General features: G+C 36.2%; 1 protein-coding gene across 1 annotated transcript in view; it reads left to right on the forward strand.

Annotated features, from left to right (window-relative positions):
- Positions 1-15,440, forward strand: part of LOC129255113 (probable ATP-dependent RNA helicase DDX27) — a 34,426-nt gene extending 18,986 nt beyond the window's left edge. Inside the window, exons 7-18 of the mRNA XM_064095496.1 lie at positions 5-155; positions 776-875; positions 1,994-2,135; positions 3,770-3,906; positions 5,556-5,654; positions 6,165-6,247; positions 7,234-7,328; positions 8,333-8,539; positions 10,952-11,037; positions 11,775-11,898; positions 12,623-12,731; positions 14,046-15,440. Of these exons, the coding sequence (XP_063951566.1) occupies positions 5-155; positions 776-875; positions 1,994-2,135; positions 3,770-3,906; positions 5,556-5,654; positions 6,165-6,247; positions 7,234-7,328; positions 8,333-8,539; positions 10,952-11,037; positions 11,775-11,898; positions 12,623-12,731; positions 14,046-14,139 (1,427 nt within the window). The 3' untranslated portion in view covers positions 14,140-15,440. The remainder of the gene's footprint in view (positions 1-4; positions 156-775; positions 876-1,993; positions 2,136-3,769; positions 3,907-5,555; positions 5,655-6,164; positions 6,248-7,233; positions 7,329-8,332; positions 8,540-10,951; positions 11,038-11,774; positions 11,899-12,622; positions 12,732-14,045) is intronic.
- The last annotated feature ends 1,367 nt before the right edge of the window (positions 15,441-16,807 follow it).

Below are 16,807 nucleotides of genomic sequence, written 5' to 3' on the forward strand. Positions count from 1 at the left end.
ATAGGTGGTCTGGATATCAAACTTCAGGAGGCTGCATTACGGAAGGGCCCTGATATCGTCATAGCAACACCAGGTCGTTTGATTGATCACCTGCATAACGCTCCAACGTTCAGTCTTAGCAGTGTGGAGGTTCTTATACTTGATGAAGCAGACAGGTAGAAATTGTGTAATATATTGACCTTTTTCATGAATCTAGGACATATGGGTAATCAAGTATCAATGGTCATTTGGCACGAGTTTTAGTTCACATTATCGAGGACAAAGATCAACGGGGTCAATGAACTGTGACCATGTTGTTGTTTCAACGTAGAAAAAAAATTAACCAAGGTAGATTTTGATTCTTCAAGGTCATTTTGAAAGTGTTAGTCCCTATTCTTGATTATCGAGTATTAATAAATGGATGAGTCTAATTTCAGGTCACCTGGGCAAGGTCAAAGGTCAATTTGGGGTGTGAGTAAATTTGTATCATCTTCAAAGATTGATAAGGAGCTTTAGATTTCTCATCCATGACACATCTTCTGATTTGGAAGACTTAGCCTTACTGTGCATGAATGAGATGAAGACCATGGTATATTAAGGGAGAGGATTTTCCTTGTAATTTGCTAGACTGCCAATATCTAAAGCTCCCTTGTGTGTGGAGGCTTGTGAGTTGCGATGTCACAAAAAATCTTACTGGCGGAGAACACGGTTGTGAAATAATAGAGGTCCATCGTACAATCTAGATCAGATTACCAATGATGCATCATCTTCATGTATTCTCAATTTTGTCTTCTAGGATGTTGGATGAGTTCTTTGAAGAACAGATGAAAGAGATTATTAAAATGTGTTCCGTAGCAAGACAGACCATGCTCTTTTCTGCAACAATGACCGACCAGGTAGGTTTATTGCCACAATTACACAAATTGAAAAGAAATAGTAAACTGGTCTCTCATCATTCATCTATCTATTGAAATTATAGTATCTTGACAGTACAAGCTTCAGAGAGTTTTGCAAATCATTTCATCTGTTTTTTGTCTCACCTGCATAGCAGAGTGAGACTATAGGCGCCGCTTTTCCGACGGCGACGGCGACGGCGGCGGCGGCGTCAACACCAAATCTTAACCTGAGGTTAAGTTTTTGAAATGACAGCATAACTTAGAAAGTATATGGACCTAGTTCATGAAACTTGGCCATAAGGTTAATCAAGTATTACTGAACATCCTGCCTGAGTTTCATGTCACATGACCAAGGTCAAAGGTCATTTAGGGTCAATGAACTTAGACCATGTTGGGGGAATCAACATCAAAATCTTAACCTAAGGTTAAGTTTTTGAAATGTCATCATAACTTAGAAAATATATGGACCTAGTTCATGAAACTTATACATAAGGTTAATCAAGTATCACTGAACATCCTGCATGAGTTTCACATCACATGACCAAGGTCAAAGGTCATTTAGGGTCAATGAACTTTGGCCGAATTGGGGGTATCTGTTGAATTACCATCATAACTTTGAAAGTTTATGGATCTGATTCATGAAACTTGGACATAATAGTAATCAAGTATTACTGAACATCCTGTGCAAGTTTCAGGTCACATGATCAAGGTCAAAGGTCATTTAGGGTCAATGAACTTTGGCCGAATTGGGGGTATCTGTTGAATTACCATCATAAATTTGAAAGTGTGTTGGTCTAGTTCATAAAACTTGGACATAATAGTAATCAAGTATCACTGAACATCCTGTGCGAGTTTCAGGTCACATGATCAAGGTCAAAGGTCATGTAAGGTCAAAGAACTTTGGCCACGTTGGGGGTATTTGTTGAATTGCCATCATATCTCTATAAGTGTATTGGTCTAGTTCATAAAACGTGGAAATAAGAGTAACCAAGTATCACTGAACATCTTGTGCGAGTTATAGTAGTTTTCAAAATCAGCACTGCTGCTATATTGAATCGCGTGATGCAGGTGAGACGGCCAGAGGCATTCCACTTGTTTTTTTTTTTTGTCCATATTAGGTCAATGACCTTGCCATGGTGTCTTTGAAGAATCCAGTCAGGATATTTGTGAATGAGAACACGGACGTAGCATTCAACCTTCAGCAAGAGTTCATACGAATCAGAGAGAACAGAGAAGGCGACAGAGAAGCGATTGTGTCTGGTAATGATAACAATAATTCTTAAACACATGGTAGATTGCATGTTTCAAGTTTTGTTTATTTCTCCTCAAGAGATCAGATATAATACATAAACCTTGAAAAAGACAATAAATAATTTATAAATAACAATGTACATCAATAAGGTTTATAGAAAATGAGGAGGGAAATGGCCAAAAAAGGAAGAAACCTTGTGATAGGCCATCCCATTACAAAAAAGTACCTGTGCACTAAAGATGTAGGACAAGTATAAAAAAGTAAGAATAAAATAGCTTAGAATGAAGAAGGTACACATACAATTTATACTTGACAATGAATTCAGAGGCAAATACTCTGTTGTATTAGTATTTCTTTAAGATAATGAATATTGTTGTTTGCATTGGTTTCATCTGGATATTGGGATATTCTATTTCACTGAGTTGTTCTTTAAGACAACATCATGATCAAGATTGTATGTTTAGGATTTGAAGTAGAAAGTTTACCCTGATGCCACATTGGTTTTCGCAAAAGCAGAAAAACAAGAGGAACATATCAATGAAAGTTAAGTGAAAATCCTTCCCAAAATACCGGTAAAAGTTATCCATGAAGAGTTTTAATTTATTGATGTCACAAGGAAACAGCTCCCCCATATATCATATATATATATATATATAATTGTGATGAGCAAGGACCTAAACATTGCGTGGGTGCTTCAGTGAGTAATATATTGGCGAAGAAGCTAAAAAAGCATTGAAGCTAGAGACGTAGCCTGGATTTCTTCAACTTTTATTAGTACAAGCATTACCAATGCAATACAACTTCTTTTGAGATATATATTGTTTTGACATATATGTATTATTTTGAGATATATGTATTATTATACATTTTGAGATATATGTATTATTATACATTTTGAGATATATGTATTATTATACATTTTGAGATATATGTATTATATGTCTACATACTTTCAAAAAATGTTTGTAATAAAAATCTGCGTAAACTTAATTGATTTTAATAGCTATTGGATAATCCTAATTAAACATTACCGATGTAAAACATTTTCTTTTAAGATATACCTATATTTAGTAAATTGATCCAAATATATGCATGGTACATGTAAAGCCATTATGTCTTTTACATCTTCAGATACCTGAAGAAGGCCGAACTAAATGGCCGAAAGCTTGTACTAATAAAAGTTGAAGAAATCCAGGCTACGTCTCTAGCTTCAATGCTTTTTGAGCTTCTTCGCCAATATATATATATATATATATATATATATATACAATGTACAGTGTGCTTGAAAATGGCACAGAACTTCTTTGAGGGGGCCCATCATGCCATCCCCTAGTCCTTTTAGGGTTGAATATTTATGGAGGATACAAATTACAATAATGCAACATTTGATCCTGTGCTGTTAAATGCTCCTCAGCTAATATCTTTGAAAATATTAAAGTGCAGGTTGTGTTATGATAGGGTTTTAAGTTAAAAATAATGTGAGCATGATGATAAAAGTTAGGGTTAGCTTTGAAGTTCAGGCTTTACGTTTGGCCACATGTGTGAATATTTCACTAGAGCAGTTTTTGCAGGAGCAATAACTGTCATAGAACCCAAATTACAGATATTACCTAACAATTTTTGTTTTCATTGTATCCTCTAGCACTCTGTTGCCGAAACTTTCATGATCACTGTATGGTGTTTGTTCAAACCAAGAAGCAAGCTCATCGGCTGCACATTATTCTTGGATTGCTTGGGATCAAGGTTGGTGAGCTTCATGGAGACTTGTCACAAGCCAAGGTAAGACCATATCCATAGCAGAACTGCCAACCATTATGTTTTTGCCGTAATTGTTTTGTATTTGCAACCAAATTATGGCTTTATGGTTTTTCTTCATGACTTACAGTTCCCCTCTGAAAATCTCCCCCCCCCCAAAAAAAAAAAAAAAAAAAAAAAATCTTGTAATTGATTGACTGTAGTCTTGATATTGATCAGGTTTTCTCTTCCAAGTAATGTGCATTGCCTTAATTTCTGCTGCATTTAGAGTCTTTTTATTTGATGAGCTTCAGTCCTGAACTCTTCTAGATATGTCCATAGGACTGCCTCATCACAGGAAGAGTGAATTGTTCTATACGGAGGACGTTGGATTGGATCGAGAAAGTTAACGTTCAAGAAAATGTAAACAGACAAAAGAAATCATATAAATCATCTGGAGAACATCTCCTTGGCACAACAGATGTGGTTTTGAACACTCCTTTTTGTTTTCGGGGATTGGTGGTAGATTAGTTCACATCAGTTCAAACCACAGATATGTTGTACAAGGTTCTACTTGGATTGCTCTCTTGATTTTGCTCTTTCCTCTTCTCTATTGTAGAGAAGCAAATGTGGAAGCTTTTAATTGGATTGCACTCTTCATTTTGCTCTTTCCTTGTTTTTTTTATTTTACAGATGAGATTATATATTTGGTTCAAATCGCACAAATGTTGTGGAAGCTTTTAATTGGATTGCTTTCTTCATTTTGCTCTTTCCTTGCTTCTCTATTTTGATGCCAAGTGGGAAGAGTAATGGCCACACCTGCAGAGCCGTGTTGTAGACTTGATCATCTGTAATTAGATCGGACAAAATATTCAAATGCTATGTCCAAGTCACTGTCTTCTTGTATAGTCAAGTATCTTGGAGGCATTTGTCGGCCACTCAATGAACAGACAGTCACCTGGTTGGTTTTCCCAGAAAAAGACATGTGTGGAATTTAAAGGGCTAAATTCCACGGGGGAAAAAGAAACACGGGTGGGAAAAATTAATACTCACCTCGCTCGGTGAAGCTGTAAATACTTGCTGACTGGCCAGCCAAAATATATACAGAAAATAGCCAAATGTAGATAGTAGGGTGTGAAGTATAATGATGAATATATTGGTTTGATGAATATAAGCCCTGGTAGCACTAAGTTAGTAGCAAACCCCGGTTGACGGAAAGGCGAAGAAGATGAGATGTCTGGTAGAAACAAGTCCTCCTCGCTGTAGATCCGACTTCCAAAGTGATGATCAGATCTTTTGGCTTGCCTCACCCTGCAGCATTCTAAGCTGAGCACCCATGCTTGGTTGGTGATCAGCGTTACCTTGGTAGTTACCATTGGATGGCAAAATTACCATACTAGTAACTGTTATGCAATGGGGCCCAAGACCAGGATCCGAGAATGCTCTGGTGTGCATTCAACTATATGACATAGGGACGTCAATACGGAAATTAGTGGTTGTGCAATATTGCAAACTAAATGCGTCTTCGGGCGTGTATTAGTGCGAACGAAACACACGAAGAGTAAATAGTGTTCTCAATTGGTATAATTTAAAACTAACGATTTATACCATAACACACAGTCAGTGAAAGATCATACATTATGTTGATCAGTTTGCTCCCCTTTTAACTGCTTTTTCATCTGTTTTGGCCGTAGAGAATGGAGATGTTGAGGATGTTTAAAGAAGATCAGGTAGATATATTGGTGGCTACCGACCTTGCAGCTCGTGGACTCGATATCGAAGGTGTAAAAACGGTAAGTGTTACATACCATCTCCTTACTCATCAGTAATCCTAACTAGATTTGGTTATTTTGGTATTCTATAAAGTAAGAGAGAGGGGTCTTTGAGCCACAGGCACCACCCTAAAGATTGTGGCTCTCAACCATGCGATTGTGCCGAAAATTGGCATGTAATAATGATACTAGTCAGTTCTTGTATAGCACATAACACATTATGAATAACGTCTCTATGTGTTTCCAAAGGACTTTGATATTATTACCCTGGCTGTAGCACAAGGTCCATGGCATAATCTACAAAATCACAATTTTTTTTTAAGAATTATATAATTCCATACTAATACCAAATAATAATTTGAAGAAACAGGATGTGAATTTGCTCTGTACACCTGTATCTTGCTTTTATGATTGTTATCATCAAGAAAATTGAATTTCAGTGGAAAAATGCTAATTTTAGAAATATACAGAATGCAAATTTTCTCTGTAAATGTGAACCTTGCATTTTCTCTCTGATTGGTGTTTATACAGGTTATTAATTTTACCATGCCCAATTCTGAGAAGCACTATGTGCACAGGGTGGGAAGGACAGCTAGAGCTGGTCGCAGTGGCAGGTAGGTAATTGTAAAATATATGGACTAGAAAATCAGATGTGGAAAGGAAGATAGCACATTCATAATGTAATGTCTTTAACAAAAAAAAATTCTTAAGCCTTTAGTTCTGGGAAATTTTAGTCATGTCAGCTTGATCAATAGCATATCCAGCATCAACTATGACAAAGAAATGTATGGGCCCATGCACAAGCCTAATAGAGTAACTGTTGTCCCTAGACAATTGGACCCATGAAATCCTTTGGAGGATCTGATGCTGGATACGCGTTTGTTGATAGATAGTAAGACACATGTAAATCTATTTCTGTTATTATTTTCCTCAAATTTGGTGTTTTGCTGTAAACCCCAAGAGATATGGACTACTTTGTGGCATGGGGGTATGTTGAGGGTTCCATGACTATTGCTCTGGCGACAATTGCTCTGCTGTAAAGTCCACACACTAATGGAATGACCAACTTCGACCATGGATTTAACGCTATAACCCAGCCTAAACCTAACATAAAACCTATTGCAACCCTAATCCTATACATGTGTCTTAGACGAAATATAGCCTGGTGCAATTATTGTGTCACCATATTGAGAGCAGGGCAAGATGACCTAATAGTGATGTCATTTTGATCTACAATTGATTCATAGGGGTATTATAGAGGTGCATGACAAGCGGGAGCACTTGTATATAGGTATATGGCCAGTGGGTGCATTCCATGAAATGTTTTCTCTTTGATTATACACTAATTGCTGTCAGCCATTCAGATGCAATGATTTACAGTAGCTTATAACAGTAGTCATAGTGAAAATCATTTGTTTCTTGCAATGCTCCCTGTTCTCTATAATACTCTGCTTTCTTCCCTTTTACCCACTTTTATTTAGTTTTCTCTCACTTCTTCGTTTTTCGAAATCAGAAAAAAATATAGGTGAAAGTCACCCCTGCCCCTCCCCTTTGTAGTGCAGCACATGTTATTCATATATTATATTGTCCTTTGATTTAGGTCAGTAAGTCTTGCTGGTGAAAAGGAGAGGAAGATGCTGAAGGAACTCGTCAAGAGAGCCAAAAATCCTGTCAAGAGCAGGATCATACCCCAAGGTTGGTCCTTATAGATAAATGTCATTTGTGCTAATAATCTGAAAATGAGTTTGAACAGAATCCAATGAAAGAACACCCGGTGGCCTATATTCTGAAGTTCAGAATAACTTATTTCATGGTCTAACACTGTGCTGAATTATGGAAATCCCAAAATGTACAATGCCAATGCCATTGTATGATTGTTATCTTCACTGTATTCTTTACACCTGGTTTTGCCATAACTTACCCCTTAACATTTTTTGTGATAAAACCACTGTGCACATTTCTTGACAGGGCCGCTCACTGACTTTTTACTTTCAAGTCTTACGCCACTTTTGAAACCAAATTTGTGACGCCTGGGTACACAGTTTCAAAATTGTGCAACATTATGTAAGTGCATGTCAAGACTAAGAAGTGCTCAGACGTAATTTCAGGTACATAGTCTACACAAAATATGTTTTCAACTTTCAAACCCTAATTTAACTGTCACAAATTTGGTCTCAAAAGATGCGCAAGACTTGAAAGTAAAAAGTCAGCAAGCGGCGCAGTAGAAAAATTCCGTATGACATAGTGACAAAATTTGTCGAGGGGGTTGGTCAAATTGACCTCCCCCCTCCCAGTTAAATAAGGATTAAGTTTATAACAGAGGGATTATTTTTACTTCTATTGACAAGTCATTTAATCTGATGCTATTAATGGTTGAAATAATGTAATGGACAATTTTATTTTCTAAAAACACAAAATAGAATTGAAATAGATCAAAACAGAGAAATGCATAAGAAATCAATTTTGTTACCGAAATTGTTCTACAGTAGGAATGTTATTAAGAATATTTTGCTTTGTAGGAGCTGTATAGTGAATTAGAGCAAAAAGTGTGATTAATATTTGTAACTGTTTGTTAGTTTTAACGTAGAGGCTTTCTATGAATACTGTTGCTCACTGCAATTACCAAATTTTGGTGGTAAGAGTAGAATTTTCTGAGCCAATACATCACCTTCTATCTTTTCTTTCCATCTCATTCCTAGGAGTGGTGACCAAATACCGGGACAAGATCGCATCTGTGGAGGAAGACATCGAGGAGGTGCTGAGGCTAGAGAAGGAGGAGAAGGAGATGAGGACTACGGAGCTCCAGCTCCAGAAGACAACGATGATGCTCCATAACCAGAAGGAGCTTCTAAACAAACCCAAGAGATCCTGGTTCCAGACCCACAAGGAGAGGATGCAGGAGAAAGGTGAAAAAATAATTGATAATTTGGTTATTAATATTATTGTCATTGTTATTTCATTTCTATACAACTCATTTGATTGGTTGAAAGTCATTCAATTATGTGCTACTTTCAAATGTTATTTTCCATTGCACGGCAACCGTGCATTTTTTATTTTTCCATTGCACGGTTGAGCTCCTTCCCTCAGTGTGTTTCTCTGAGCATGTATGTGTGTGTGCATTTTGTATATGTGTGTGTTTGCGTGCATCTAAGTATGCGCATCAACAAGGCTGACTCTACGCACTTTGAATTATGAATCAAAGATGGGGAGAGTAATCATTTTATCAGAGAAAATTAGTTGCTGGACAAATGCAAATATATTTTTATTCCATCTGCATTTTTCTTCTTTATCTATTTTGTCAAATTACAAGATAAGAAGAGTTGTTGTATAAACCAAATGATGCATGTCTTCATTCGTCCATTATGCCACCTATCCACTCCCGTTGAGGCTGTGTTCAACCCATTGCACTCAGCCTAACATCTTTGTGAAGGATCGAACAGAGCCTCAACTCGAGTGAGGATAGATCGCATAATGAACTCATGTGCATGCATCATTTGTATATTAGTAGTAGTAGTAGTCACTGTAGTTGTACAAGTAGTAGTACTACTACTGCTTTTACTATAATAATTATAATTTTACCTCCCCCCCCCCACTTCTCTGGTGTGAAAGATCTGGACCCTGTCTTATGAAGAGTTCAAAATTGATTCAAATTAAACTCTGACTAGGATTGGTCAAACTATGTGATAGTTATGAGATTGAGATCAATTGCACTTTTGATTTTGATTTGAATCCTATGTATTAGGCCTGGGAGTAAACATTGATTGATCGGATGGCTTCCCGCTTATTGCTAATCGATGAGCAAATTTTGCACTGTTTGAATGTTTGGCAGATCCCGAGTAGACAATTGGGATAGCTCGAATACTCAAGTAATAGTAACAAAAACAATGATAACAATTGTTTTTAAATACTAAATAAAACCGATATAATTTTTCAAATATGAACAATGATTGTATCACATTGACAGTTTAAAAAATGTTAATCCCACCCGGCCTTGCCCTCGATACACAATGTATGTTGTATGCATAGGTGTATATAACTCTATGGTTGCATGTCTGTGTGCTTAAAACAGAAAGTACATACACAAATAGCTGACTTGAGCCGATATGTGATTGGACGACATTCGATGGCCAATTAAACTTTTGGGAGACAAAGAAGAAGCCACGTGCGTTCCCATTATTGAAAGGTAATGGGAAATATCGTGACTTCAGAAACAAATTGACCCCTCCCTATCTCTGTGTGTGGGTGAGAGAGAGAGAGAGAGAAAGAGAAATTCTTTTCATGTTTCAATACAATGCAATCTCCGTTAGCCCTGCCCCCCCCCCCACTCACACAGTCAAAATAACATTCCAACACGCGGCCATCACCTTATTCCAAGTCTCCCAAAATAGACCCAGTTATAGGGTCAAACTATAAAAAAAACTAATTTTGAGAGGTACATGTAGTAAATGAAATATATTTTGCAAAAATATGTAAACATCGTGGGCAGTGCTGCAGGTGGGGGTTGGGCATGGTGTGGGCAATGGGTGAAATTTTTCAAAAGTAAAAGGCACCACATGCTGTCTGTCTCAAAGAATACTTCATAAATGAGTTGTTTACAGAAACGGAAATTGGACCCAACACTGTAAGCTGATTCATTCATATGCAGGGGTGTTGCACTTGGAGGGATGCATAAGACAACCATTGATTTGGGAAAGATTTTTCAATGGAACAATGAATTGAAAGTTTTAATCTCATTTCATATAGTTTCTTTTGAAATAGAAATCAAAGAGAGAGAGAATAAAAGGCTTACTTTCATTTATGAGGAACAGACAATACTTTGGGAGGTCTTCATATGTAGGTCAACTATTGGCTTAGAAGACGTGATTCCCGACGAACAATCAAATGATTCGATTGTAATTTGATTGTTTTTTTTTCAGGAAATAATCAAATAGTAAAATTGACATTCGTCCCAGGCCTACTATGCATCTCTTCATGAGATGAGGCCTTGATCTACGCAAACTTGTGCACTTATATTAGAATGCTGTAGCCATCATTTTTTCAGGTTATCTGTTGGAAAGTCCTGTGTTTATATCGCGACAATTGGTGAATCGTTTGACAAATCAACTATAAAACTTGGTCCAAGTTTACATTCACCAGTCTCTTACTTGTGGATGAATTCTCCTTCACAGCTTCTTCTATACCTTTTTCTGCTTTAATCAAACCCAATTTATCATTAGAATGAACTTCCTCTTTAATAAAAATGGAATATGACACTAAAACAAATCCCATGTGCATCATAATTTTTATTTTTCAATTCTAATTTCAATATCTACTGGTAGCTTCTTTGAGATTAGATGCTGGTACCAAGCCTGTTGCTGGTGCTAAGAACAAGACCAAGAAGAAGAAGAAGAGAACAGAAATGACAGTAAGTACTCAAGAAATCTAGCTTCTCTATTATTCTCCATTGTTGCCCTGCATGTAATTTATTAGTTCATGACCTGGGCTAATTTCCTTTTTATTGTGTATTCACCTATGTTTCTTTGTTTGATTTTGAATATTGAATAAATTGATGAAGAAAAAAAAATATGTTTACCAAGTATCAGGTGTTGTTAATCACCCAGGCCTGTATTCTGAAGTCCGGTTTAACTTAAACTCAGGTTTAAAGTTGTGGTTTAAGTATGGATAGCCAATTGTTACATAATTCACTCACACTAACAGTAGAGATATAATATTTCACCTCATTTGGCTCTCAAATCATTCATAATTGTGTCTGAAGTATAAATCGATTAATATCTTCACCATCGATGAATCAGGAAAGAACACAGTAAACATAAGAAACATGCAACTTAATAAAAATTTTGACACTTTTGGCTTCCCATAATTTTAGCACAGAGTTAGACCATGGTCTAAGTTAAACCTGACTTCAGAATACGGGCCCCAGAGTTAAATCAAGCATCAGCATGACATTAGCAATAGAGGGTACTAGATATGAAATAATGCCAAATTTCAATTTTAAATGCTGACAAAAAATGCTATGGCCAATACATTTCTGTATCATTGGAAATTGAGATGACAATATATTATAATTCACATTATTGACCCTATACCAAAGCTTTAGCCAGGCTTTGAATTGATAATATCTTAATGTTTTTGTGAATTTAGCCCGAAGAGCGAGTGGATTTTGAAGTGATGAAAGCCCAGGAGTATGCCTTGCGGGTAGCCAAGAGAAATAGAAAACCAAGGAAGATTACTGCATTCCCCGAGGATGAACCACAGTACAGGACAGGTGATTATTGTGATGCTGCTGCTGCTGATGAAGTGATGATGATGATGATGATTATGATGATGATCATCATCATCATATTCATAGTGATAAATATTGATAATAATCATCTTCTTCATTGTGATTATCATGATGATTATGCCAACAATTGTTGTGATTATGACGATGACGAGGATTATGATGTAACAATCATGGTGAAGATGATTATAATGATTTTGTGATTATGTGATTTATCATTCTTTAATTTTTTAATTCTTCAATAATGCACATCATACTATAATTGTTCTCTTTCGTAATGTATCTATGAATTTCCAAAAGGCATTTTATCGTAACATGCATTTATTTGTTTTATAAATAGTGTTACTGATAGGATTGGTTAGATTTGCTTCAAATTATTATGTGTGCATATCCATTCCAGATTTTAGTAGTTCTTTGTAATGATTTCATCTCTACAATAAAATTCATACAGGGCCTCTGCCTTAATTTGAATCTCTTTGGACCGCAAATCTTTTTGACTTATTGTTACTATCACTTGTTTTTCATATTTTGTCTGAAGTAATACATGGAGCTAGGCAATCACTCCCCTTATGGAAGGTTGGCTTATGCAGTGTCTGTTAGGTTTATAAACCATTTCCATATAATATTTGTTTCACCAAACAATTTTCATGAAATAATTTTTTTTTTTTTCAAACCATTTCCTTGTGTTTGTTCATTTGATCTGGAACAGGTCCACCACCAAGTAAGCGACAGAAGAAAAACAGATCACAGCCGAGAACATCATTTGAGAAGGAACTGACAAGCACAAGTCGCTCATCCATCAAACAATTCAGGAGCAAGTGAGTATTTGTTAGGTCAAAGGTCAGTTTAGAGAGCTGGACCAGCATGTGCAAAAGCCCGTATTCCCCTCCCCTCCCTCCCCCTCTAAATAAAATCTTACTTTATTTCCAATATATACCGTCAGAAAATATGACATTATTTGGATATAAGTCACCCAGAGCAGAACAAGGTATATGACTAACTGATGTTATGTAATGCCAATGGAAATTGCCTTATGGCAATGTGTGGAGCGTTGTGGCCCAGTGGATTAGTCTCTGGACTTTGAAACAGGGTCGTGGGTTCAAATCCCAGCCATGGCGTAATTTCCTTCGGCAAAAAATTTATCCACATTGTGCTGCACTCGACCCAGGTGAGGTGAATAGGTACCCGGTAGGATTTATTCCTTGAACGCTTTAGCGCCTATTAATATGGCGGCTTAGCTACAGCCGGGGTAATGATATGATACCAAGTACCAAAGCGCAGTTGAGTATATGCACATAGTTACTGTGCTATATAAATGGACATATTATTATTATTAATCTTATTATTATGGTAAAGTCATTATCTCACTTTTCATCAGCCTGACAGTTACAAGAGGTTAAGCAGGCGTTTGCTTTCCCCCTAAAGATGTTTTTGTTACATGCACTTGCAATGCTTTTTACAAAGTCTGGGGTCAGCAAATAATAATTTACTCCCAATGAAAGCTGAAGCCCAGATGACTTTAAAGGTCAAGTCCAACCCAGAAAAGTGTTGATTTGTATCAATAGAGAAAAATCCAACAAACATAACGCTGAAAATTTCATCAAAATTGGCTGTAAAATAAAATAGTTTTTTCAGTTTCTTTTTTTTTACAAGACAGTTATATGCACAACCCAGTGACATGCAAATGAGAGAGTTGATGATGTTGCTCACTCAATATTTATTTTTTATTGTTTGAATTATACAATATTTCAATTGACTGAACCACAAAATGTTTAAACAATGGTAATACCACATATTCAGGGAAGAATGAATTTTTTTTCACAGGACAAGGAGGAGTCAAATAGAATATTTCATATAATAAGATACAAAAGAAATAGTGAGTGCCTGAGTGGGTGACTTCATCATTCCGCTCATTTGCATACCGACCAGGATGTGCATATAACTTTTGTTAAATTAAATGAAAATTGAAAATGTGACTTTCTTATTTTACATCCGACTTTGATTCAAAACAACATTTTGTTGGGGTGGACTTTTCCTTTAACTTGTAACGTAGGATTAATAACCATTTATATGAAGCATGGCCCTGTACTTGTTACTATAATTGATGTTTATGTAATTTGTTTCCATTACAGAGCGAATGAAGCTAAAAAGATGAAGGAGAGAGGGAAGCAACACTCAAAGGGATCGGGAAAAGGAAAACAACAATTCAAAGGAAAGCGGAGATGAGATCAGAAGAAAGAAAGCTCCCTCTCAAATTATGATCAAATTATACTCCAAGACAGAACTTGATCTCTGAATTATCTGTTCTCATGCAATTGCCAATACGTGACATTAGTTTGAAGATGCTATGGTTTGTTGAATCATGTTGGTCTGAGTTTCAAGACTAGAAGAGAGGAATGTGTACTGAAGCTGTTCTACCCCTGAGTAGAGACAGCAAGTTAAAACATGTTAATCTTCACTCTAGACCCACTTGTGAATTTAAGTGTTAAATAGGCTTTGTGCCTTTAGACTAGCTTGAACTCGCCTCATGCATACATAACAATAGACTGTGTACATGCATAGACTCTTGATGATGATAATGAAAAGTGTTAGCATTTCTATAGTACTGTTATGATTATCATCATTGTCTCCACCATCAGTGTTAAGAGTGCATTCTCCCTCTTTGTGGAAAAGGAAAGTACATCTCAAATGGAAACTTTCCAGGCTTTTATCTGGGAGTACTATATAAATGATAGCAGATGATTTTTCATCTCTTGCCTGATACCCATTTTCCTTAACTTAGTGTCATCGTCATCCTCTGACATTTATTTGAATACTAGGTTTTGAATGGCAGAGGATCAGTTGGTGTTTGACTGTTACTATGGTTATTGTCAGAGGAAACAGCCTCTCAGTGCTGATAAGCAGAGGGCCGTCATGTTCCTTAACCCCCCCCCCCCCCCAGTCTTTAATGTCCAAGAACAGTAAACCCATGTCCACCCAAACCCAAATTTTTTATCAAAATCAGGTGTAAAATTGTGGCATTTTGAATTTTCACCTAATTTCACAGAATAGTTATAGCTTAGCATGGTGGTGTGAGAATAATCGAACCAATGTTGCCACCCACTCTTTTTATCTTTTGTATTTTCTCCTCTTTTATTGTTTGGAAATGTAATGTGTAACAGTTTATCATTTTATTCATTACAATGTGAAAGATTGATTCTTTCTTGAACATTTGGAATTTGCCATTAATGTTACCTTTTTGTGATCAAATGAAAAGCTTCCTTATCTGTGAATATTGAAATATTCTATCATTTATATAATAAAATATAAAAGAAATGGTGATACATATCCAGTTCTTGAAGTCCAACAAATGGTTCTTAAATTAAGTGTCCGTTTTTCAGGTCAGTATATGAAAATTTATGCATGCCTTTCTCAGATCATGTCAAATCTTGTTTTAATTAATGCTTAAGTTTTGTGATTTTTAACCTATTATATTCAAGATATTCCCTTGTTAAAAAGATGTGTATACTAAATTCATACTTCATTTACAGTTGTTTTGTTCATTTTGCTCATTAGGATATATGGGTTACGTGCTCTTTGATTGAAGGGTTGTAGATGGATGAGCCCATTGTGAAATGGAGAAGTAGAGAGAGGAGAAGGAGAGGGAGGGAGAGAAGAAAAGGAGAAAAGAGAGGGGAGGGGGCGAAAAACAATAGCAAGATAATGAAAGCAGAGAGGAAGATGAAAAATGTGAAAGGAGAAGGACAAATGGAGGGAAAATAGGGGAGGATGAATGATAAAAAAAGGAAACAAAATTAATAGTGTGTGAAAAAAAATAAAGATTTTAACTTGTTTATTTCATTTCTGAACAAATAACAAAGACAGTAAAGAAGAGATAAAAAAAAAAGTAGTAATGAAATATAAATTGGATGATAGCCCAATATTTCAGCAATGTTGATATAAAATTACTGATTTCCTTAATGTGCAAGGGACTATGGTGTGAATAAAAGTTATCATAGTGCATAATTACAAGAAATGAATATGAAAGCATAAAGAGGGGTACAGGAAATAGAAGAAGAAAAGGAACAGAAATAAGGAGTAAGTGAATGTGATGCATGAAAAGAATAAAAACGGATTATTAAAAAATCATAGAAAGGGATACAGGAAAGAAAGGGAGAAGTAGGATAAATAGAAAACGGAATAAGAGAAAATGTGATGCGAATAAAAAAATGCTATGATTGTGTTTTGAAGACGTTTAAGTAGAAAAGCATAGGTGTAATGATGACATACAGAAAAAGAGAAAGAAGGAAAAGTGAAAGGTATAGGAAGAAAGAAGAGGAATATCATGAAGATATAAAATAAGAAATGGGAAGAAAATGATTGGGAGAAAAGGGGGAAGGGCAATATCTTTACCAGCAAAAAGTGAGACCTGATACCGTCTAAAACGTCTTGGGCAATGGATGACGGATTTGAATGAGTAGGTCAAACCTTGCGCATGTAGATAAGGTGATTTTAATGTATTTTCCACCATTATCTTTTTCATGATGTTATTTGATTGCCATGGCAATGACCAAAGATGGCCCTTGCCCCCCGGGTAGGCGAAACAGGGGCGCCAAAAAAGAGGAAGAAAAGAGAGGGAAAGAAAGAGGGGGGGAAAGGAGGGAAAGAAGAAAGGAAAGATAAAAAGGGGGAAGAAAGATAGGGGAGGGAAGGGGGGCGCCGAACTGATAATCGACCTATACTTAGTAGGCCGGTGTTTATGCATTTAGAACAAGCATAAAAGCAACCTAAACTTAGGGGAAATTAAAGAAAATTAAGATTGTACATGTTTTTATTAAAAAATAGTACTTTTCTGGGGGAAATGAGCAGTTACCGTGGCAACAGGCCATTTGCAACATTGATATTCATTATTAAA

The sequence above is a fragment of the Lytechinus pictus genome, chromosome 2, assembly GCF_037042905.1.
Source record: "Lytechinus pictus isolate F3 Inbred chromosome 2, Lp3.0, whole genome shotgun sequence".
In the NCBI taxonomy this organism is placed as follows: Eukaryota; Metazoa; Echinodermata; class Echinoidea; order Temnopleuroida; family Toxopneustidae; genus Lytechinus; species Lytechinus pictus.